At 46.0% G+C, this 26,136-nt stretch overlaps 1 protein-coding gene across 1 annotated transcript in view; it reads left to right on the forward strand.

Moving 5' to 3' along the window:
- Positions 1-26,136, forward strand: part of LOC311137899 (cadherin-4-like) — a gene marked incomplete at both ends in the record, with an annotated part of 368,521 nt that overhangs the window by 150,045 nt on the left and 192,340 nt on the right. Inside the window, one exon of the mRNA XM_084172505.1 lies at positions 18,986-19,009. Within this exon, the coding sequence (XP_084028631.1) occupies positions 18,986-19,009 (24 nt within the window). The remainder of the gene's footprint in view (positions 1-18,985; positions 19,010-26,136) is intronic.

Below are 26,136 nucleotides of genomic sequence, written 5' to 3' on the forward strand. Positions count from 1 at the left end.
AGCTGTGTGGCTGTGTCTGGGTGTCATGGTTTTAATAAATGGTCATGTGTTTGCGGCTGTACAGTTTGTCAGTTTGTTTGCTGAAGGTGAAAGGGCTGTTTATGTAGTCCATTCAGTTGTGCATCTGAGCTGTTTTTTTTTATTAAAAGCTGGCCCTATCTCTCCCCAACATTCGGAGGTGTGATCACAGCCTGTCACATCAGTTCAGCACAAACATGTTTATTTTTGGCCAAATTCATTTAATGGGCTTTTCAAACTGATTGAAATTAGAACTGGCACAACTGGTGAGTGCGAGAAAACGATGCTAATTATGCTGTGAGAACAAGGAATCCGCTGACACTGTACTTTGATTATAAAGGTTTATTATATCAAAGGATTCCAGCGTCAATTTACAGATATTTGCCGATATCTGGAGAAAAACCGGCTCCAATCTCTAATATGTTATTCTCCCCGTCCTATGTCCCAAACCATAGTATATATCCTATGTAACCTGATATGGGTGTTTTCCCCTACAGACCAATCCCAGGACTCCACCTAACAGACTTCCTCTGCTTTAGGGTGCCCCTATAGAACTACTCTCCAGATGCTTCCCTTAAGCTGAGTCAACATCCTCTAAGACCATTTGCAACCATTAGCAAAGTCATAAATTGTCCAGATACCACACTGGCAAATAAGCCCAGGTGTTATTAGATGTGTTGGGCTTTGTTTGCCATGCTTATTTGGTCCTGCACTTGCTGCTGATGCATATTGCTGTGTGCTGCTAGCACCCATGATGGGGGTGTTCTAAGAAAAATATACACTTTTCTGTCCTAATTGTAATAAATTTATACACCGATCACAAGAAAATATGTTTTTAAATCTGATCTGTGTCAAACTAACTTGAAGGAAAACGTAATTCTCTAAGGAAGCTTATTAATACCAATTCACCATACTTTCAAATCTATAAATATCATGATAAAAAATAACTGAGCGACACATTTATACATTGTGTGCTGTCCTGAATGAGAGACGTGTCTGTCAGTGTGTTTCCCAGGCTCCATCAGTGTAGTTGGATGGTAATAAGACAGGGTTGTATTGAGATTTCACATCCCTTTTCTTTGTTCCTAAGAATATACATCTACAGTGCATTCGAAAGTATTCAGACCCTTTGACTTTTTCCACATTTTGTTACGTTACAGCCTTATTCTAAAATTGATTAAATCGTTTTTTCCCCTCACCAATCTCCACACAATACCCCATAATGACAAAGCGAAACAGGTTTTTATTATTTTGCAAATGTATTAAAAACAAACAAAACACGGAAATATCACATTTAAGTAAGTATTCAGACTCTTTACTCAGTACTTTGTTGAAGCACCTTTGACAGCGATTACAGCCTCAAGTCTTCTTGGGTATGATGCTACAAGCTTGGCACACCTGTATTTGGGGAGTTTCTCCAATTCTTCTCTGCAGATCCTTTCAAGCTCAGTCAGATTGGTTGGGGAGCGTCGCAGCACAGCTATTTTCAGGTCTCTCCAGAGATGTTTGATCTGGTTCAAGTCCGGGCTCTGGCTGGGCCACTCAAGGATATCCACAGACTTGTCCCGAAGCCACTCCTGTGCTGTCTTGGCTATGTGCGTAGGGTCGTTGTCCTGTTGGAAGGTGAACCTCAAATCAAATCAAATTGTATTTGTCACATACACGTGCTTAGCAGATGTTATAGTGGGTGTAGCGAAATGCTTGTGCTTCTAGCTCCGACAGTGCAGTAATATCTAACAAGTAATATCTAACAATTTCACAACATATACCCAATACACACAAAACTAGTAAGGAATGGGATTTAAGAATACATGTATGGACAAGCAATCACGTCGGCCATGGAGAAGGAGAGGCCAGATATACACGGCCGTGACTATAATCTAAGAAAAATTTATTGGGAGATAATACGGTCGGCATTTCATTGTGAACAGAAGGACTCGAGTTCCTGTATGTTACTACAATTACACCATGAGTCGTTAATCATGAAACACACACCTCCGCCCTTCTGCTTCCTGGATAGATATGTATTCCTGTCTGCGTGATGAACTGAGAACCCATCTGGCTGGACCGATTCCGAAAGAATATCCCGAGAGAGCCATGTTTCCGTGAAACAGCGTATGTTACAGGCCTTGATGTCTCTCTGGAAAGAAATCCTTGCCCGTAGTTCGTCAAGCTTGTTAACCAGAGACTGAACATTAGCGAGTAGAATACTTGGAAGCGGTGGGTGGTGACCGCTCCGAGTGCCTCTCCTCCGCCGGCGATGTTTTGGGTCAGCCGCTGGAATCAGTTCAGTTGCCCTGGGGAGAGCAAATAAAGGATCTGCTTTGGGAAAGTCGTATTCCTGGTCATAATGCTGGTAAGCTACCGCTGCTCTGATATCCAATAGTTTTTCCCGGCTGTATGTAATGATGCAAAACACTTTGTAGTGTTTTGTTATGTATTATTTTTTACATTATTAGCTCAAAGTTCCTAAGAGCTAGTCGCGAGGCCGCCATCTTCGTCGGCGCCGGCAGTCTGAGTTCCTGAGCGCTCTGGAGCAGGTTTTCATCAAGGATATCGCTGTACTTTGCTCTGTTCATCTTTCTCTGGATCGTTACTAGTCTCCCAGTCCCTGCCGCTGAAAAACATCCCCACAACATGATACTGCCACCACCATGCTTCACCGTAGGGATGGTGCCAGGTTTCCTCCAGACGTGACGCTTGGCATTCAGGCCAAAGAGTTAAATTTTGGTTTCATCAGACCAGAGAATCTTGTTTCTCATGGTCTGAGAGTCCCTTAGGTGCATTTTGGCAAACTCCAAGAGGGCTGTCATGTGCCTTTTACTTAGGAGTGGCTTCCGTCTGGCCACTCTACCATAAAGGCCTGATTGGTGGAGTGCTGCAGAAATTGTTGTCCTTCTGGAAGGTTCTCCCATCTCCACAGAGGAACTCTGGAGCTCTGTCAGAGTGACCATCGGGTTCTTGGTCACCTCCCTGACCAATGCGCTTCTCCCCCGATTGCTCAGTTTGGCCGGACGGCCAGCTCTAGGAAGAGTCTTGGTGGTTCCAAACTTCTTCCATTTAAGAATGATGGAGGCCACTGTGTTCTTGGGGACCTTCAATGCTGCAGAAATGTTTTGGTATCCTTCCCCATATCTGTGCCTCGACACAATCCTGTCTCAGAGCTCTACGGACAATTCCTTCAACCTCATGGCTTGGTTTTTGCTCTGACATGCACTGTCAACTGTGGGACCTATATAGACAGGTGTGTGCCTTTCCAAATCATGTCCAATCAATTGAATTTACCACAGGTGGACACCAATCAAGTTGTAGAAACATCTCAAGGATGATCAACAGAAACAGGATGCACCTGAGCTCAATTTCGAGTTTCATAGCAAAGGTTTTTCGGTTTTTTATTTTTAATACATTTGTTTAAAAACCTGTTTTCACTTCGTCATTATGGGGTATTGTGTGTAGATTGATGAGCAAATTGTTTTATTTATTACGTTTTAGAATAAGGCTGTAACATAACACAATGTGGAAAAAGTCAAGGGGTCTGAATACTTTCTGAATGCACTGTATTTAAGTCACAGATGGTGCTTTTATGGAAACCTCTTCACAGGGGTTATCCAAACAGATCTCACTATATTATGTGCAGAATCACCATCTGCTTATTACCCAGGCTTTACTAGATGTAATTGTATCGTTGTTTATTGTTTTCCTTGTTTGAGTCAATTGTCATCTTATAAACCTGTAAATCAGAGCATATGAAACATTTCAGACCAAGAGGGAGAGAAGCCTCATACAATATAGAGAACACTGGAGATAGAGAGAGAGGGGGAGAGAGCTACTGTAGTGACAGGGAAAGTGGGAGATGAGGGGGAGAGGGATGGAGAGTGAGACAGACAGGGGTAGCCAAAGTGTTTTTTCCCAGAGCAATGACACTCACTTAACAGCCACAAGTGCCCTCCCCTTTCAGCCAGGTGATGTCCTTGGACTGACACTCTCCTAGCTGTCCACCACCCCCTCTCCACTCTTCTCCTCTCCCCTATTTTCTTCAGATCTCATTGTTCCTGTATTTTAGGGATACTTGTGTACTCCAAACAAACACCTCCATTATGGAATGGAAGATGGTGCCGACAGACATGGCAGCTCTGCTTCTAGCTCCTAAGCAACTTTGCAGTATTTTGTTTTTTTGTGTGTGTTATTTCTTACATTATTAGCCCAGAACGTTTTTTGTGTTATTACATACAGCCGGAAATAACTTTTGGATGTTAGTTAACTCACCAGCGTTACGACCAAAAATACAACTTTCCCGAATTGGATCCTTTGTTCGTACCCCCCAGCCCAGGTCAATTGAACTTATCCCAGAGGATGCTCCAAGACACCGCCGGCAGAGAAGAGGTATTCGGAGTGGACTTCCAGTCCGACTCAGGAGGCGTGCACACCATCCACCGCTTCTGAGTATATTACTCGCTAATGTTAAGTCAGTTGGTAGAGCATGTCGCTTGCAACGCCAGGGTTGTGGGTTCGTTTCCCACGGGGGGCCAGTATGAGAAAAATGTATGCACTCACTAACTGTAAGTCACTCTGGATAAGAGTGTCTGCTAAATGACTAAAATGTAAAACGTAAGTCCATGGACAATAAAGTAGACGAGCTCAGGGTGAGGATCTCCTTCCAGAGAGACATCAGGGACTGTACCATACTCTGTTTCACGGAATCATGGCCCTCTCCGGATATATTGTCCCCGTCCATACAGCCAGCTGGTCAGTACATCACGCAGACAGGAATAAAAGCAGTGGTGTATGTTTCATGATTAACTACTCATTGTGTGATTGTGATAATGTAGAGGAACTCAAGTCCTTTTGTTCACCCGACCTAGAATACCTCACAATCAAATGCGGACCGTATTACCTCCCAAGAGAATTATTTTCGGTTATAGTCACAGCCGTGTATATTCCCCCTCAAGCCGATACCACGATGGCCCTCAAGGAACTACACTGGACTTGCACTGCAAACTGGAAACCACATATCTTGAGGCCGCATTTATTGTAGCTGGAGAATTTAACAAAGCAAATTTGAGGAAAACGCTACCGAAGTTCCATCAACACATTGCCTGTAGTATTTGCGCATCAAAAACTCTCTACCATTGTTACTCCCCCTTCCGGGATGGCTACAAGGCCCTCCCCCACCCTCCTTTCAGCAAATCAGATCACGACTCCATCCTGCTCCTTCCTTCCTATAGGCATAAATGCAAACAGGAAGTACCCATGCTAAGGTCTATTCAAAGCTGGTCTGACCAATCGGAATACATACTTCAAGATTGTTTTGATCACGCAGACTGGGATATGTTCTGGGTTGCCTCTGAGAATAACATTGACGTATACACAGACACAGTGACTGAGTTCATCAGGAAGTGTATAGGGGATGTTGTTCCCACTGTGACTATTAAAACCTACCCAAACAAAAAAACGTGGATAGATGGCAGCATTCGTGCAAAACTGAAAGCGCGAACCATCACATTTAATCACGGCAATGTGACTGGGAATATGGTCAAATACAAACAGTGTAGTTATTCCCTCCGTAAGGCAATCAAACAGGCAAAACGTCAGTACAGAGACAAAGTGGAGTCGCAATTCAACAGCTCAGACATGAGACGGATTACAAAGGGAAATCCAGCCACGTCGCGGACACCGACGTCTTACTCCTGGACAAGCTAAACACCTTCTTCGCCCGCTTTGAGGATAACACAGTGCCAAGACGCAGCCCGCTCCCACTGTGGGCTTTCGTTCTCCATGGCCGGCGTGAGTAAGACATTTAAGCGTGTTAACCCTCGCAAGGCTGCCGGGCCAAGATGGCATCCCTAGCCGCGTCCTCAGAGTATGCGCAGACTAGCTGGCTGGAGTGTTTACGGACACATTCAATCTCTCCCTACCCCAGTATGTTGTCCCCACTTGCTTCAAGATGTCCACCATTGCTCCTGTACCCAATAAAGCAAAGGTAATTGAACTAAATGACTATCGCCCCGTAGCACTCATTTCTGTCATCATGAAGTGCTTTGATAGGCTAGTTAAGGATCATATCACCTCCACCTTACATGACACCCTAGACCCACTTCAATTTGAATACCACCCCAATAGATCCACAGACAATGCAATCGCCATTGCACTGCACACTGCCATATCCCATCTGGACAAGAGGAATACCTATGTAAGAATGTTGTTCATTGACTATAGCTCAGCCTTCAACACCATAATACCCTCCAAGCTAATCATTAAGCTCAGGGCCCTGGGTCTGAACCCCGCCCTATGCAACTCGGTCCTGGACTTCCTGACGGGCCACCTCCAGGTGGTAAAGGTAGGAAACAACACCTCCACTACGCTGATCCTCAACACAGGGGTCCCACAAGGGTGCGTGCTCAGCCCCCTCCTGTACTCCCTGTTCACCCATAACTACGTGGCCACGCGCGCCTCCAACTCAATCATCAAGTTTGCAGACGACATCTTCACTCACACAGACATCTGCACGTAGTCAGTGGTGGATAGTTCTCTTAGCCAACATCAAAGTATTGCCACAAGAAGAAATATCAGTAAATTTTTTACATTATCTCTACATGCATGGGTTATTTTTAGTAGTGATTGGCTTCTATGTCAATGTATCACTGATGAGTCACAGACGAGCACCCTTTCAGTTAAATATACTGACTGTGAAACTTCTATCTACATGACAAAATCCCATCAGCTAACTGTACAGTGTCTTCTAGACACACTTCCATGCTAATGGACCCGGAGAGATTGATAAAATAGCATGGCAGGTTAGATCAGCCCCAGTGGAGGGGTGAATTCCCATGAATGGACACCTGGGGGATTAATGGCAGCCCTTAGCTCCTCTAATAGACTCATGGTGGATGGATATTACTACTCTGCTGCTGAGATTAGTCCCTGGTGGTTTGACACAGTACTCGTTTGCTGGTTTTGAATGGAGCCCATGGGGAGTAGGAGAGCACTCCTGTTCAGACCTGGAGTAGACCTGTGCTGTTGAGACTGTCTTTGTTGTCACTGTGGTCTTTGTGGGGAAAGCTGCACCCAGTGGGCTGAAAAAGGGATAGGGACTAGGATCTGCTGACACGGTGCAAATAGGAAGAGACTGCCAGCCTGATGCAAAACATCTCAGGCATAGAGATGCTTTTCTCCTCTCCTACACCTTGCTACTGCTATTTTCCCTCTATTTCACTCTCTCCCTATCTCTCTCTCTCAATCACACACCCATACATATACACATGCCTGCCACATGCACGCCGCACGGACGTGCGCACACACACAGACACACACATATACATTCTGAGTGATTGATCAGGTCTGCCTCACCCTGGCTTTGGCCTTGTTTATCTGAAGAGGAAGTGTGGAGGAGAGACTGTGGAGTATTCTCTCAGATGGAGAGAGGATGGGATGAGTTTGCTCCCTCACTGTCTACTAGACATCCCTCTGCCTCCTCCCTCTCTACCTCCCTCCATCCCTGCCTGTTCTTCTCTCTGCCTCACTCTGTCCCTCCCTGCCTGTGGTGTGACCAGGGGACCTCTCTCCTCCCTCCTTTTACCCCTCCACCAGCTATAATGACAGACATCTATTTAATACGAGCTGGTGGGAAATGAGATTAGAGTGTGGAGAATGAGAGGAAGTGAGAGAGGAAAATGGAGAGAGAGAGAGAGAGAGAGAGAGAGAGAGAGAGAGAGAGAGAGAGAGAGAGAGAGAGAGAGAGAGAGAGACAGAGAGGAAAATGGAGAGCAAGACAAAGACATAGTGAGAGAGAAAAAGAGAGTGAGAAAGAGAGGAAAATATAGTAAGAGAAAGAGCAAATGGAGAAATAGAGAGAGAGAGCAACACACAAAGAGAGACGGTTTCCCTGAGCCTGAGGCTGTGCAGTAGTATCATAGAGAGGAAGTGTTTTAGACTCACAACGTCACTGAGTCATCATCACTGTCATCATCATCATCACCACCAACACCACAGCTAATGACAGCGAGTCTGAACGAGATGATTCTGACGATGATATGAACAAGATGTCATCTAGTAGGCTAACTGTTTGAATGATATACTCCTCATTACGGTGTCTCTGCTAAAGGAGAGTGTTTACCAAGTAGGGATGGGCACCGTTAATCGAATACCCGGATATCCGAACAATTAAAAAGCTTTGTCTAAATTATATTAAACAATGTTACATTGTTACACACAAGGATATACTATGACATTTTAAATGCTTAATTTAATAAAACAACAAACTTTAGAATATAGTGTTTACGTACAGCGCATTGAGCTACTGCTGCTTCAGACGTCACGTGGCTTTGACAGTCATTGTTTACAGTTGCACACTTTAAATGTAGCCTATAGTTCTGAGGACGCACAAAGTAATTGCTTTATTTTGAAGCTCATTTTCTCTCTCATGGGCTATGGGTTTTGGGTTGCATTTTACATGAAAAGGCAGTTTACTATCATAGCGCGGTTGCCCTCCCGTCAGCCCTGACAATTGTATGCTATTTACCCCACTTCAAATAGTGATTAGCCTACAGGCGCGCACCAACGGAGGGTCCTCAAGACCTCACCATGGCCACTGGAGGATATTGTGGGATGGGGGACCTGTCGACAGGGTTATTTTTTTGTCAGGGGGTGCTGTAGCACCCTCAGCACCCCTACTTCCCGTGGCAATGGACTTGACACAAATCAATTTAAAACACAAATCAGAAACTTTTTGAAACAGAATCAGTTCTATGATGGCTGTTAGCCTAGGCTACTGCAGAAAGTAGCAATATAGCACCCTGAAAACGACTGTGCACTGTCTGCTGTTGTGGCAGTTTGCGTCATTCCGATTGGTCAAGAGAGTAAAGAAAAATATCCGGATAAAAACATACAATATTATTTGAATAATTTAATAATTTCAAATGTCCATCCTGATTACCAAGCAGAGCAACATGCCTCGGACTGAGCATGCTTGTGTTGTGGGAGAAGCATTGACTCAAATGGGCATTCCACTAGCCCTCCAGTCCTTGTTCTTTGTTGACATCCTCCCTCTGTAGAGTGAGCTGCGATGGGAGACATTGGCCTAGACATATGCTCTCTTTACCTCTCCCTGCTCTCCCCACTCTGCCTTCAGTGATCTGGGACATTTATGGAGGAACACATGGCTGCCTGGAGCCGGAGGGGGAGGCTTGGAGCGCGTGTCTCCCCTCTCCCTGAGCTCCACTTTGGGCTCTCTGCATTTTAACAAAACATCTGGCTTTGTCAAGACCAGTTAATCACAGATGGGACTCTAACACGCTCTGCTCTCTCACTGTGTTTGCTGTGTGTATTAGGGGTGTGATACATCATATCCGATACATCATAGCTATCACTTTAGAGTTGTCTGGACATTTATCTATATGCAAACATGGTAATAAATATGCAAACATAGGCCTAGTCGTCATGAATGGACAAAATGTATGCACATGCATGACCTCATGTCATAATGCACATCCTCAAATATTCTGGGTGTCACAGCTACTCCAATGACAGAGTCCTGTCCCTACTGTCTACTGTAAAATCCTATATAAATGCAATTCAATCCATTGGTGCTGAACCAGTGATCCAGCAGACATGTCATTGTGTCTCTGTCTCTGAGCCTGAGATTCTCTGGCTTCCTGTCTAAGAGGAAGCACAGCTGGGGAAATCACTGAATCAGCTGCTGATTGGCTCACTGATGGAGACCATTTGGAAGCCAACGTTGCTTTAGGAAATTGAATTACCCTCACAATCTGTTGGCTTCTTTTTTTCTCTCCACAACAGCTTATGTAACGAAGAGATGGAGAGATGGTATTGGTATTTTTGGGGTATTTTATTAGGATCCCCATTAGCTGTTGCTTAAGCCGCAGCTACTCTTCCTGGGGTTCACACAGAACAGTTTGTTTGTTTGTTTGTTTGTTTGTGTGTGTGTGTGTGTGTGTGTGTGTGTGTGCACGCATGTTTGTTTCCATTGCAAACAATTCATATTTTTTTAGACATAACCATGTTTAACTTTTTAGGTTCACAGTGAGGCATATACTGTTATTACTCGTTTTCTATCTGTTTTGTGGCCAGCCAGTCTGTCAGAGAAACATTACCACCTGTGATGCTGCGGCAGCATGGGTACCTTGATAGGACATTGTAAAAGAGCTGTTGAACTCTGGTGCATGGACGTGATTATTTTGGGAGTTCTGTTTATCGCTGTGGCCCCCTGAAGAGCCCTATTATCTTTGTTGTGAAATATTGTAAACAGAGCACAGGCAAGGTTCCACCACTGTGCTCACAGCAGCCTCCATACTCTGGTGACTGACAGCATAGGAGATGGAGAGAGAGAGAACAAGAACAGAGGTGGGAAGAGAAAAACAGAGAGAGAGTGAGAGAGTGTGAGAGAGAGAGAGAGAGAGAGAGAGAGAGAGAGAGAGAGAGAGAGAGAGAGAGAGAGAGAGAGAGAGAGAGAGAGAGAGAGAGAGAGAGAGAGAGAGAGAGAGAGAGAGAGAGAGATGACAAGACCATCCCTCTCCAGCTTCAACAGCCTAGGAGTTTATTCCACAGTAACGATGGATTCTGTTTCAGAGATCACTCAGTACATATCCCATCATCAGAGAGGTTTAGAATGGCTCGCTCAGAGATTACTCATTACATAACCCATCATCAGAGAGGTTTAGAATGGCTCGCTCAGAGATTACTCATTACATAACCCATCATCAGAGAGGTTTAGAATGGCTAGATTACATGTCGGGTGCTGAGTACATATTGTAAACACATCTCCACATCAACAACCACACATCAACACATTTAGGCCTGTTGTTTCCTATGTAAGAGGTCTTCACTGTACTTGACAGCCCTGATTAGCTTCTCTAGGGCCTTATTACCATATTAGAACTCATGTAAATGTTTCACCTCATTGTGATTTTATTCAGTACAATAATTAAACTAAATAAACATACAGTGCTCTACAATAAGGCTTTTATTTTCTGTATTAATCAGACAACTCATTAGGCACTAATGAGCTGACTCTTTTGTTGCTCTTCTTGTTTGGGGGGAAGTTGGGAGCATGGGGACTGAACACACACATGCACGCACACACACGCACGAACGCACGCTCTCCTATAGTCCCACTCCAATTATGGCAGCATCTCACCCGGGAAGGAGCCCACTTACCCAGCATTCACTTTATGAATAATTGATTGTTTGTAAATACACTTTTGGTCTCTGATTAATTGTTTTCTAGACATATTCATTTGCTAAATAGGATTAGATTTTTAAATGTATTATTTATTAGCTGAACACTCTCTGGCAATTAGGCAACAAGGGTCATTGTCAAATCCAGATTTGTTATGCATGATTCAGATTCAGAAAACTTTAAATGTCCTCAATGACGCGAATTCGTTTTGCAGCAATCACAATACATACAGACAGAAACAACAACATCAAAATAGATATTTACAAGCAAGTAGGCTGGATAAGTGCAATTTCATAATAAAAATGCCAGGAATAGGCTACATGTACATGTTAAAGTGCACTTGCTAAAGTGGAATTAGTCCAACATTTTATTTAATTGTAGTATTGCATTCAGAATACAAAAGTAGATGAGGAAATGAGGACACACACACTACTACAACACACACACACACTACTACAACACACACACACACACACACACACTACCGTTCAAAAGTTTGGGGTCACTTAGAAATATCCTTGTTTTCCATGAAAACATACATGAAATGAGTTTGAATAGGAAATATAGCAAAATGAATAGGAAATGTAGTCATTGACAAGGTTAGAAATAATGATTTTTAATTGAAATAATAATTGTGTCCTTCAGACTTTGCTTTCGTCAAAGAATCCTCCATTTGCAGCATTTACAGCCTTGCAGAACTTTGGCATTCTAGTTGTCAATTTGTTGAGGTAATCTGAAGAGATTTCACCCCATGCTTCCTGAAGCACCTCCCACAAATTGGATTGGCTTGATGGGCACTTCTTATGTACCATATGGTCAAGCTGCTCCCACAACAGCTCAATAGGGTTGAGATCCGGTGACTATGCTGGCCACTCCATTATAGACAGAATACCAGCTGACTGCTTCTTCCCTAAATAGTTATTGCATAGTTTGGAGCTGTGCTTTGGGTCATTGTCCTGTTGTAGGAGGAAATTGGCTCCAATCAAGCGCTGTCCACAGGGTATGGCATGGCGTTGCAAAATGGAGTGATAGCCTTCCTTCTTCAAGATCCCTTTTACCCTGTACAAATCTCCCACTTTACCACCACCAAAGCACCCCCAGACCATCACATTGCCTCCACCATGCTTGACAGATGGCATCAAGCACTCCTCTAGCATCTTTTCATTTGGTCTGCGTCTCACAAATTGTCTTCTTTGTGATCCGAACACCTCAAACTTTGATTCGTATGTCCATAACACTTTTTTCCAATCTTCCCCTGTCCAGTGTCTGTGTTCTTTTGCCCATCTTAATCTTTTTTTTTTATTGGCCAGTCTGAGATATGGCTTTTTCTTTGCAACTCTGCCTAGAAGGTCAGCATCCCGGAGTCGCCTCTTCACTGTTGACGTTGAGACTGGTGTTTTGCGGGTACTATTTAATGAAGCTGCCAGTTGAGGACCTGTGAGGCGTCTGTTTCTCAAACTAGACACTAATGTATTTGTCCTCTTGCTCAGTTGTGCACCTGGGCCTCCCACTCCTCTTTCTATTCTGGTTAGAGCCAGTTTGCGCTGTTCTGTGAAGGGAGTAGTACACAGCGTTGTACGAGATCTTCAGTTTCTTGGCAATTTCTCGCATGAAATAGCCTTAATTTCTCAGAACAAGAATAGACTGACGAGTTTCAGAAGAAAGTTCTTTGTTTCTGGCCATTTTGAGCCTGTAATCGAACCCACAATTGCTGATGCTCCAGATACTCAACTAGTCTCCTACAAGGCCATTTTTAGTGCTTCTTTAATCAGCACAACAGTTTTCAGCTGTGCTAACATAATTGCAAAAGTGTTTTCTAATGATCAATTAGCCTTTTAAAATCATAAACTTGGATTAGCAAACACAACGTGCCATTGGAACACAGGACTGATGGTTGCTGATAATGGGCCTCTGTACGCCTATGTAGATATTCCCTTAAAAATCTGCCGTTTCCAGCTACAGTAGCCGTTTACAACATTAACAATGTCTACACTGTACTTCTGATCAATTTTATGTTATTTTAATAGATACTTTTTTTTGCTTTTCTTTCGAAAACAAGTGACTCCAAACTTTTGAACGGTAGTGTATGCACTCTCTCTCTCTCACACACACACACACACACACACACACACACACACACACACACACACACACACACACACACACACACACACACACACACACACACACACACACACACACACACACACACACACACACACACACACACACACACACACACAGACTACTACAACACACACATATGCACTCCCTCTCACACACGCACGCACACACAAGCACTGACACAGGGCATCAGGTGGTAGCTCCCATCTGCTGTATGGTGTGTGGAGACTTACACTGAAGCAGACTACCTGTTAGCTTCTGTGTCAGTGAGATGTCAATCAAGCTTTCAAGTAAGCTACAGCAGAACAGAGTTTCTCACTCTTTAGTGAGAACTGAACGGTGCTTGCATCCTCAGTACACATGTGATATTAATGTCGGACACATTCACTCTGCCCAAGTCTCTGGGCAGCCATCAACCTCTCTGACCAGCCACATACAGACAGGAAATCACACAGCAAATTTGGATGTAATCCTGGGCTTTCAGAGGCACAAAGGTATGTTTCTCTAATTGATGGAGGAAATGAATAGCTGTGACCTTTTTGATGCATGATGATGAGGGGACAGAACTATTGGCTGCCAGTCTGCAGCCCATAGAAAGCCCTGTGGTAAATGTCAATGCTCAATATATTAACTGCCAAATCAACCCTTCACACACTGTTAAAGGATCTATAATGTTCCAGTCTAGAACCTGTTAATAGGCTGTGGAAGAGGGCCCAGCCCCTCAGTGGGAGGCTTGAATACAAGACAGGCAGCCCTGTCTCACCCTGGGAGACTGGGAGCAGGACAGTCAGCTTTAGTCTTCTCAAGGGGACGGCTACAAGGCCTACAGAGGAGAGAGAGCGGCGCTAGGTTGCTGTGGGTATGCCAAATGAGGCTGCCTGCCAATTTGTGGGGATACTGGCAAGTACAGCGCAGGCTAAATCCTTTACAGAGGGAGATGAATTATTGAAAAGGAGCTCTGAGTTGTGTAGGGGGTGGATAGAGATGCCTATGCATGCACTAGAAGAGAGAGGCGGTACGCATAACAAAATGCTTAGGGCCTAGAAATCGATGGGTTTGTAGTTTGTTTGGATGTTTTTTGGTTCTACAAAAATACTCTTTACTTGGTTGTACAAAATACACAAGTTTATATACACATATGTTTCACAAGTTGCTCAGTTCCCCCCAAAAGATATGTTTTTTATCAAAACTGTGCTTATCTTTTCCTACTAGCACTGACTTTGCTGATAATTTCTTTATTGACGAAAAATGTACTTACTACGACTGTGATATGTGGTTGTCCCACCTAGCTATCTTAAGATGAATGCACTAATTGTAAGTTGCTATGGATAAGAGCGTCTGCTAAATTACTAAAATGTTGTGTCACGCCCTGACGTATGGAACTCTTGTATGTTGAGTCAGGGTGTGGAAATCTATGTGATGTATTCTATGTTTAGGATCTAGGTATTGTGGTTCTATGTTTGGCCGGGTGTGATTCCCTCAGAGACAGCTGTCGCTCGTTGTCTCTGATTGGGAATCATACTTAAGTAGCCTGTTTGCCTACCTTTGTTGTGGGATCTTGTTCCGTGTGTAGGCTTGTATTGTGTATAGCCTTGGACGTCACATTACGTTGGTTTGTCGTGAGTGTTTATTTGTTAATAAACATGTTTGCATACCACGCTGCACCTTGGTCTGACCCATCTCTCAACGATCGTGACAGAAGATCCCACCAAAAACGGACCAAGCAGCGTGCCCAGGAGCAGCAGACACCCTGGACACAGGTGGGGAAGAGTTTTTGGACATGGGAGGAGATTTTGGCAGGAAAAGGACCCTGGGCGAAGGAGGAGGCCCAGGCAGGAGAGGAACACAGAAGGTGTCGGACGAGGAGGAAGCCCGCGAGACAGCCCCAATATAATTTTTTTTGGGGGGGCTAAAAGGGTGGTCGGGGATCGATAGAGAAGAGCCCCGACCACTGCACTCGTGGGGGCTCAAGGAGGAGTCCTCACTGGAGGAGGACTGGGCGCGGAGAGTAAAGGACTGGTACAGTCGTAGACCTCCAGCGTCGGTTCCCAGTCCGGTACGCCTCGTGCCTGCTCCTCGCACCAAGCCAGTGGTGCGTGTTCCCAGTCTGGCCCGGCCCATTCCTGCTCCCCGCACCAAGCCAGTGGTGCGTGTTCCCAGTCCAGTACGGCCCGTCCCTGCTCCTCGCACCAAACCAGTGGTGCGTGTCGCCAGCCCTGAACGCCCCGTACCTGCTCCCCGCACAAAGCCAGTGGTGCGTGTTCCCAGTCCAGTACGGCCCGTCCCTGCTCCTCGCACCAAACCAGTGGTGCGTGTCGCCAGCCCGGTACGCCCCGTACCTGCTCCCCGCACCAAGCCAGTGGTGCGTGTTCCCAGTCCAGTACGGCCCGTCCCTGCTCCTCGCACGAAACCAGTGGTGCGTGTCGCCAGCCCGGTACGCCCCGTACCTGCTCCCCGCACCAGGCCAGTGGTGCGTGTCTCCAGTCCGGCCCGGCCCGTGCCTGCACCTCGCACCAAGCCAGTGGTGCGTGTTCCCAGTCTGGCCCGGCCCGTTCCTGCTCCCCGCACCAAGCCAGTGGTGCGTGTTCCCAGTCCAGTACGGCCCGTTCCTGCTCCTCGCAACAAACCAGTGGTGCGTGTCGCCATCCCTGTACGCCCCGTACCTGCTTCCCGCACCAAGCCAGTGGTGCGTGTTCCCAGTCCAGTACGGCCCGTCCTTGCTCCTCGCACCAAACCAGTGGTGCGTGTCGCCAGCCCGGTACGCCCCGTACCTGCTCCCTGCACCAAGCCAGTGGTGCGTGTTCCCAGTCCAGTACGGCCCGTCCCTGCTCCTCGCACCAAACCAGTGGTGCGTGTCGCCAGCCCGGTACGCCCCGTACCTGCTCCCCGCACCAGGCCAGTGGTGCGTGTCTCCAGTCCGGCCCAGCCCGTGCCTGCACCTCGCACCAAGAAGGTGGTGCGTGTTCCCAGTCCGGTATGGCCCGTGCCTGCTCCTCGCACCAGGCCAGTGGTGCGCGTCCCCAGTCCGGCCCGGCCCGTACCTGCTCCTTGCACCAGACCTGTGGTGCGTGTCTCCAATCCGGCCCGTTCCTGCTCCTCGCACCAGACCAGTGGTGCGTGTTCCCAGTCCGGCCCGGCCCGTGCCTGCTCCTCGCACCAAGCCAGTGGTGCGTATTCCCAGTCCGGCACGGCCCGTGCCCGTGCCCATTCCACCGGTGCCTGGTCCAGCACTGGTCAGCTGCTCCACTCTGGAGCCAGAGCAGTCCGCTCCACCGGTGCCCAATCCAGCCCCGGTCAGCGGATCCATTCCGGAGCCAGAGCAGTCCGCTCCACCGGTTTCTAGTCCAGCTCCGGTCAGCGGCTCCACTCTGGAGCCAGAGTAGTCCGCTCCACCAGTGCCCAATCCAGCCCCGGTCAGCGGATCCATTCCGGAGCCAGAGCAGTCCGCTCCACCGGTTTCTAGTCCAGCTCCGGTCAGCGGCTCCACTCCGGAGCCAGAGTAGTCCGCTCCACCGGTGCCCAATCCAGCCCCGGTCAGCGGATCCATTCCGGAGCCAGAGCAGTCCGCTCCACCGGTTTCTAGTCCAGCTCCGGTCAGCGGCTCCACTCCGGAGCCAGAGTAGTCCGCTCCACCGGTGCCCAATCCAGCCCCGGTCAGCGGATCCATTCCGGAGCCAGAGTAGTCCGCTCCACCGGTTTCTAGTCCAGCTCCGGTCAGCGGCTCCACTCCGGAGCCAGAGCAGTCCGCTCCACCGGTGCCCAATCCATCCCCGGTCAGCGGATCCATTTCGGAGCCAGAGCAGTCCGCTCCACCGGTTTCTAGTCCAGCTCCGGTCTGCGGTTCCACTCCAGAGCCAGAGCAGTCCGCTCCACCGGGGTCCAGTTCAGCTCCGGTCAGCGGCTCCAGTCCAGACCCAGACGTTAGCCCCTCTCCAGGTTCGGGGTCTCCCACACCAGGGTCCAGACAGGGCTTGGTGCATCATGGGAGGAAGGAGAGGGGAAGCATCGCGCCGAGGTCCAGACCAGACCAGGGGCGCAACGGGGAGGCTGAGAGGAAGAGGTTGTCATGCCCGGATCCGGATCCGCCTCCGAGGCGGTAAGCCCACCTGGACCCTACCCTGTTATGTCAGGTTTGTGCGGTCGGAGTCCGCACCTTTGGGGGGGGGGGGGGGGTACAGTCACGCCCTGACATATGGAACTCTTGTATGTTGAGTCAGGGTGTGGAAATCTATGTGATATATTCTATGTTTAGGATCTAGGTATTGTGGTTCTATGTTTGGCCGGGTGTGATTCCCAATCAGAGACAGCTGTCGCTCGTTGTCTCTGATTGGGGATCATACTTAAGTAGCCTGTTTGCCTACCTTTGTTGTGGGATCTTGTTCCGTGTGTAGGCTTGTATTGTGTATAGCCTTGGACATCACGTTGGTTTGTTTTGTCGTGAGTGTTTATTTGTTAATAAACATGTTCGCATACCACGCCGCACCTTGGTCTGACCCGTCTCTCAACGATCGTGACATGTTGTTAGGATACTAATCTTGTTAATGAATTTCATTATTTGATGCTAACTCTACACCATGCATAAGTCAATAGATGCTCTGAAAAGAATTGTATTTATAAACAGTCTAACAAACAAAGCATATAGAGAGACAGTACAGTACATTATTGGCCATGTTTCCCCCTCAGCTCTCTCTATGACCGCAGACCAAAACAGTGAGGTTATTTGAGAGAGCATGGCAACCTTCGCTCTCTTTGGTGCACTCATGCCAGTCTCAGTTACATTGTGCTACAAAGTATTTTGCTGTGATTAAACAGCAATTTGAGGGTCACATTGGTGAGCAGGGGTGAACTGGCAGGGGGTGTTGTTGTCAGCGCTCCAGACTTCCTGTGACGCCTGACGCTGAAATGAGGTCAATGAATGCAAAACAGCATTCATGGAAATTCTCTCAAATCTGTGTTCAGCGTCTCCGTTCGAGGGCATTGGAGGGGCAGAAGGCACAGAGAGAAACTGTCTAGAACACAAACAGCTGGCTGCTTCTCTCCTCATCCAGCTGGATCTTTAGGTCTTTATTTTTGTCTAAATAAAGACCTAAAGATATACATAAATGTAGCATGGCGTGGAATTCGCTGCGAGAGCAATATTGCATTATAGACATCACAACAACTGCTGTCTGTTCAAGTTGATGCATCTAAGTGCTCAAGGCAATGTAAAGAAAAATGAGAGTAAGGAAAACTGTTCCAGTTGAATTGCAGTGTGTGCAGTACACAACAGACCAGAATGTATGCACATTGAGCTATTTATTTGAAGTGAGTCAATAGCGCCATGTTCTTAGGTCACCCAAACTTCAAGAGTGTGTGCTTTCTTTTAAGAGAATGACAGTGTGTGGACGTCTTTTTCTTTCCTCATGATAGAAGTGACAGATGTCTGCTCAGCAACTTACTAAGCAGGATGAGTCTTTGTTGGTTCTGGTTTCCATTCTGTGTGATCTGTGATTTGTCTGTTGTTATTGTTTTCCTTAACCACTCTCTATTGTTCAACAATGACATGTTTTGTATGGCAGCTTGAGAGCTAGCATGTTGTGTTCTAATTGTTGTATTCTCTCTCTCCCTCCATCTCGCTCTCTTCTCTCTCCCTCCCCCTCTCCCTGACAGACACCAGCCTGTCGAGAGAACGTGGTAAGTACTGCAGTGGCATGTTTCCCTGATTTAGATACGGCTGATTTGACTGTGCCAGATTGAAGATGTTTTTGTGGATGTGCAAAGAGCTGTTTTCAGATGTTTGTCTCAGGGGGAGTTTGATGCCATGAGCACAGAACATCATTTGCATCAGCAGGAAGCCATTTTCCTCTTCATCACATTTCATGTTACCTCAATTTTGAAAAGGGAAAAACATCAACCGAATGTAATTACCAGAACAGCAGAGCTGGACCCATGTGGCCGATCAGAGTTTGAATTTGGCATATTTTCCCTGCATGTACAAGCAGTGCTTGACTTGGGATGAAAGAGGTACAGGAGCTGTCTTTTTTCAAGTCGGTCCATTCGACTATGTTCACAGAAATTCACAATTGACATTATGCTACAGAGACCTCTGATTATTCACTGTTAAGGGTTCATACACATTTCGACAGATGGAATTTCATGGCTTTTCCATGACTTCTAACCAAATTTCCATGACCAATAATTGGTGGCATCTCTATGTAGATTACATGAAAAAGTTACATAAATGTGGTATTGACACTTGAAGGCTGCTGGACTCTGATCCCATGTAGGCCTACTATCTCCTGCCGTTGTGCCCTTAATCAAGGCAATTAACCCCCCACAAAGTAGAATAACTGCACTGTTAGGCTACCGTATAAAACACGTGGTCAACCCTCCATCTGGAGAGCTACTGGGAGTGCAGGCTTTTGATCCAGCCCTGAAACACACCTGAGTCAAGGTTCTGTTGGGCAGCTGATGTTTAGGCTACAATGTGGTGTTAGAGCGGAGCTCGAACAAAAGCCTGCACACCCAGTACACTCCAAAAAAAATTGGGTTGTTTGCTTGACCCAACTGCTGGTTTGCAGGCGTTGGGTTACTTAGTAGGGTTGTTTTCTTTAAAAACTGCTGGGTTATTGATGCTGGGTGCTGGGTTATTGGTGCTTGAGGTATGACCGATCGGGTCAGATCAGAAGATTGGAGGCGTAGTTTAGTAGGGGCGTGGCTTTCAGATAGTTTTTTTGTCACGCATACACCAGATTCAAAGACTAGCGGCAAATAAACTTGAACAAAGCGGAATCAGGATATGAACGCCCACTCTCCATTGCTATTCAATGCAGATCCCGCCTTCATTCCTCTTTGATAAACCTTTTTTTTATGCTGTTTGTGAATCCAGGCCGGCGATAGACTACTTTGTTTTATAGAGCTGCAGCTACGCAGTTCCACAAAAATTGGAGGTGCCGGAACGCCGCTCCGGACAGCTCCGGCCCAAGTCAAGCACTGTGGACAGGATATATTCACTCTGCCCTATTTAGCCAATTGGCCCCCTTTGTCTCTAATTATTTCATCTTTACAGCAGCCTGCTGTATCGCCTGCCCACTGTCTCTTTGTCTTTATACAACTGACTATAATGGGCTTCAGTTCATCTCCACATGGTCCATAGAAGGACAGAGCAGCGAGAGCAGCCATGTGACCATGGAGGAAGACAGAGGGAATAGGGCATGTCCCCTCTCTTGCCTTTCCATCACCTATCACTTACTATTTTTTATTTATTTAGGTAAGCCAGTTGAAATGAGCAAAATAAATAAAAATGTAAATAACAATATGGGGATGAGGTAGTTGGGTGGGCTAATTACAGATGGGCTGTGTACAGGTGCAGTGATCGGTAAGCTGCTCTGACAACTGATGCTTAAAGTTAGTGAGGGAGATAAGTGTCTCCAGCTTCAGAGATTTTTGCCGTTTGTTCCAGTCATTTGCAGCAGAGAACTGGAAGGAATGGCAGCCAAAGGAGGTGTTGGCTTTGGGGATGACCATTTACATTTACATTTGAGTCATTTAGCAGACACTCTTATCCAGAGCGAATTACAGTTAGTGAGTGCATACATTTTTCATACTGCCCCCCGTGGGAAATGAACCCACAACCCTGGCGTTGCAAACGCCATGCTCTACCAACTGAGCTACACGGGACCAGTGAGATATACCTGCTGGAACGCATACTACGGATGGGTGTTGCTATGGTGACCAATGATCTAAGGCGGGGATTTGCCTAGAAGTGATTTATAGATGACCTGGAGCCAGTGGGTTTGGCGACGAATATGTAGTGAGGGCCAGCCAACGAGAGCGTACAGGTCACAATGGTGGGTAGTATATGGGGCTTTGGTGACAAAACGGATAGCACTGTGATAGACTACATCCAATTTGCTGAGTAGAGTGTTGGAAGCTATTTTGTAAATGACATCGCCGAAGTCAAGGATCGGTAGGATAGTCAGTTTTACGAGGGCATGTTTAGCAGCATGAGTGAAGGAGGCTTTGTTGCGAAATAGGAAGCCGATTCTAGATTTAACTTTGGATTGGAGATGCTTAATGTGAGTCTGGAAGGAGAGTTTACGGTCTAACCAGACACCTAGGTATTTGTAGTTGTCCACATATTCTAAGTCAGATCCGCCAAGAGTAGTGATTCTAGTCGGGCGGGCGGGTGCAAGCAGCGTTCGATTGAAGAGCATGCATTTAGTTTTACTTGCGTTTAAGAGCAGTTGGAGGCCACGGAAGGAGTGTTGTATGGCATTGAAGCTCGTTTGGAGGTTTGTTAACACAGTGTCCAGTGAAGGGCCAGATGTATACAAAATGGTGTTGTCTGCGTAGAGGTGGATCTGAGAGTCACCAGCAGCAAGAGCGACATCATTGATATACACAGAGAATAGAGTCGGCCCAAGAATTGAACCCTGTGGCACCCCCATAGAGACTGCCAGAGGTCCAGACAACAGGCCCTCCGATTTGACACATTGAACTCTATCTGAGAAGTAGTTGGTGAACCAGGCGAGGCAGTCATTTGAGAAACCAAGGCTATTTAGTCTGCCAATAAGAATGCGGTGTTTGGCTGCACAGTAGTCTTTTATCGATTGCGGTTATTATATCGTTTAGGACCTTGAGCGTGGCTGAGGTGCACCCATGACCAGCTCGGAAACCAGATTGCATAGCGGAGAAGGTACGGTGGGATTCGAAATGGTCGGTGATCTGTTTGTTAACTTGGCTTTCAAATACTTACGAAAGGCAGGGCAGGATGGCTATAGGTCTGTAACAGTTTGGATCTAGAGTGACACCCCCTTTGAAGAGGGGGATGACCGCGGCAGCTTTCCAATCTCTGGGGATCTCAGACGATACGAAAGAGAGGTTGAACAGGCTAGTAATAGGGGATGCGACAATTTCAACGGCTAATTTTAGAAAGAAAGGGTCCAGATTGTCTAGCCCAGCTGATTTGTAGGGGTCCAGATTTAGCAGCTCTTTCAGGACATCAGCTATCTGAATTTGGGTGAAGGAGAAGCGGGGGGGGGGGGGGGGCATGGGCAAGTTGCAGCGGAGGGTGCAGAGCTGGTGGCCGGGGTAGGGGTAGCCAGGTGGAAAGCATGGCCAGCCGTAGCAAAATGCTTATTGAAATTCTCGATTATCGTAGATTTATCGGTGGTGACAGTGTTTCCTAGCCTCAGTGCAGTGGGTAGCTGGGAGGAGGTGCTCTTATTCTCCATGGACTTTACAGTGTCACAAAACCTTTTGGAGTTAGTGCTACAGGATGCACATTTCTGTTTGAAAAAGCTAGCCTTTGCTTTCCTAACTGATTGTGTATATTGGTTCCTGACTTCCCTGAAAAGTTGCATATCGCGGGGGCTGTTCGATGCTAATGCAGTACGCCACAGGATGTCTTTGTGCTGGTCAAGGCCAGTCAAGTCTGGGGTGAACCAGGGGCTATATCTGTTCTTAGTTCTGAATTTTTTGAACAGGGCATGCTTATTTAAGATGGAGAGGAAAGCACTTTTGAAGAACATCCAGGTATCCTCTACTGATGGAATTAGGTCAATATCCATCCAGGATACCCGGGCCAGGTCAATTAGAAAGGCCTGCTCGTTGAAGTGTTTTAGGGAGCGTTTGACAGTGATGAGGGGTGGTCGTTTGACCGCGGACCCATTACGGAAGCAGGCAATGAGGCAGTGATCACTGAGGACAGTGGTGAAGACCGCTAACGGTGGCTAATAGCTAGTCCTACTATGTCCTATGTTGGAAAATCATGATATTTCAGAGGGAGGGAGGTGTAAAAGAGGTAATAAAAGGGAAGGAGTGAGAGGCAGATGAAAGAGTGAGAGGAGATAGAGTTAGGGCAAGGCCTCTTTGCCCTTGGCCCTTTGTACACTGCTGCTAGGAGGCAGCGGGGGGAGAGGAAGAGAGTGACCCAGCTTATCACTGTCTATACTGACTAAAGCACATAGCCTTTCACACACTCTTGGCCAGGTGTGAATGCATGTGAGTGGTACGCTTGATTGAATGTGTCAGTGACTATATGTGTGTAAATAATACAAATAAAACAGGGGGTTACAGCAGTGGAGAACTGTGACTATAGGACCTAGGTCTTCAGAGGGCCCAAAAATCTTTCTATACGTTGTATCAAATAAAAAAATCAAGAAAATAACAGAATACATAGCATCACTTAATGCGCCCAACATTATATATTCTGTAGTCAGACCATTCTAGTTCTAGTGAAGGAGGAGCAATACTTCTTGATGACATTATGAATGAATCAAACAGGCCTGCCATGCTTTGTCTCCCGAACACACATGGACACAACATGACACACAGCGTAAAATAATGCACAGTTTACACACAGTTTACACAACTTATGGTAGCCAACACCACTATCACACTATCACCAATAGGGTGATAGTGGCAGGTAGCTTAGTGGGTAAGAGCGTTGTGCCAGTAACCGAAAGGTCGCTGGTTCTAATCCCCGAGCTGACTAGGTGAAAAATCTGTCGATGTGCCCTTAAGCAAGGCACTTAACCCTAATTGCTCATGTAAGTCGCTCTGGAAAAGAGCGTCTGCTAAATGACTAAAATGTAAATGTAAAATAGCGACAACAACGGTGTCACATCAAAGGTGACAGGCTCATGGTGCTGAAAGGACAGCAACCATAATACCTGAGCACTCCATGGCGCTGAAGAAGAGCCAATTTTGGTTACCATTCCTGTGGCAGACCTCATGAGAGCCAGTTTCATCATAGCGCTTGATGGTTTTTGCGACTGCACTTGAAAAAACTTTCAAAGTTCTTAATGTTCCTTATTGACTGACCTTCATGTCTTAAAGTAATGATGGACTGTCGTTTCTCTTATCTTATTTGAGCTATCTTCTGTATACCCAACTACCTTGTCACAACACAACTGATTGGCTCAAACGCATTAAGAAGTAAAGAAATTCCACAAATTAACTTTTAAGAAGGCACACCTGTTAATTTAAATGCATTCCAGGTGACTACCTAATGAAGGTGGTTGAGAGAATGCCAAGAGTGTGCAAAGCTGTTATCAAGGCAAAGGGTGGCTATTTGAAGAATCTCAAATATACAGTTGAAGTCGGAAGTTTACATACACCTTAGCCAAATACATTTAAACTCAGTTTTTCACAATTCCTGATATATATTTAATCCTAGTAAAAATGCCCTGTCTTAGGTCAGTTAGGATCACCACTTTATTTTAAGAATGTGAAATGTAAGAATAATAGTAGAGAGAATAATTTATTTCAGCTTTTATTTCTTTCATCACATTCCCAGTGGGTCAGAAGTTTACATACACTCAATTAGTATTTGGTAGCATTGCCTTTAAATTGTTTAACTTGGGTCAAACGTTTCGGGTAGCATTCAACAAGCTTCCCACAATAAGTTGGGTGAATTTTGGCCCATTCCTCCTGACAGAGCTAGTGTAACTGAGTCAGGTTTGTTGGCCTCCTTGCTCGCACACGCTTTTTCAGTTCTGCCCACACATTTTCTATAGGATTGAGGTCAGGGCTTTGTGATGGCCACTCCAATATCTTGACTTTGTTGTCCTTAAGCCATTTAGCCACAACTTTGGAAGTATGCTTGGGTTCATTGTCCATTTGGAAGACCCATGTGCGACCAAGCTTTAACTTCCTGACTGATGTCTTGAGATGTTGCTTCAATATATCCACATCATTTCCTTCCTTTTGATGCCATCTATTTTGTGAAGTGCACCAGTCCCTCCTGCAGCAAAAAATCCCCACAGCATGATGCTGCCACCCCCGTGCTTCACGGTTGGGATGGTGTTCTTCAGCTTGCAAGCGTTCCCCTTTTTCCTCCAAACATAACAATGGTCATTATGGCCAAACAGTTCTATTTTTGTTTCATCAGACCAGAGGACATTTCTCCAAAAAGTACGATCTTTGTCCCCATGTGCAGTTGCAAACCGTAGTCTGGCTTTTTTATGGTGGTTTTGGAGCAGTGGCTTCTTCCTTGTTGAGCTGCCTTTCAGGTTATGTCGATATAGGACTCGATTTACTGTGGATATAGATACTTTTGTACCTGTTTCCTCCAGCATCTTCATAAGGTCCTTTGCTGTTGTTCTGGGATTGATTTGTACTTTTCGCCCCAAAGTACGTTAATCTCTAGGAGACAGAACGCGTCTCCTTCCTGAGTGGTATGATGGCTGCGTGGTCCCATGGTGTTTATACTTGCGTACTATTGTTTGGACAGATGAATGTGGTACCTTCAGGTGTTTGGAAATTGCTCCCAAGGAAGAACCAGACTTGTGGAGGTCTACAATTTTTTATCTGAGGTCTTGGCTGATTTCTTTTGATTTTCCCATGATATCAAGCAAAGAGGCACTGAGTTTGAAGGTAGGCCTTGAAATACATCCACAGGTACACCTCCAATTGACTCAAATGATGTCAATTAGCCTATCAGAAGCTTCTAAAGCCATGACATCATTTTCTGGAATTTTCCAAGCTGTTTAAAGGCACATTCAACTTAGTGTATGTAAACTTCTGACACACTGGAATTGTCTGTAAACAATTGTTGGAAAAATGACTTGTGTCATGCACAAAGTAGATGTCCTAACCGACTTGCCAAAACTATAGTTTGTTAACAAGAAATGTGTGGAGTGGTTGAAAAACGAGTTTTAATGACTCCAACCTAAGTGTATGTAAACTTCCGACTTCAACCGTATGTCTTGAGTCAATAAATATTCAACCTCCTTGTTATGGCAAGCATAAATAAATTCAGGAGTAAAAATGTGCTCAACAAGTTACATAATAAGTTGCATTGACTCACTCTTGTT

The sequence above is a fragment of the Coregonus lavaretus genome (genome assembly GCF_964263955.1).
Source record: "Coregonus lavaretus genome assembly, chromosome: 12".
Lineage (NCBI taxonomy): Eukaryota > Metazoa > Chordata > Actinopteri > Salmoniformes > Salmonidae > Coregonus > Coregonus lavaretus.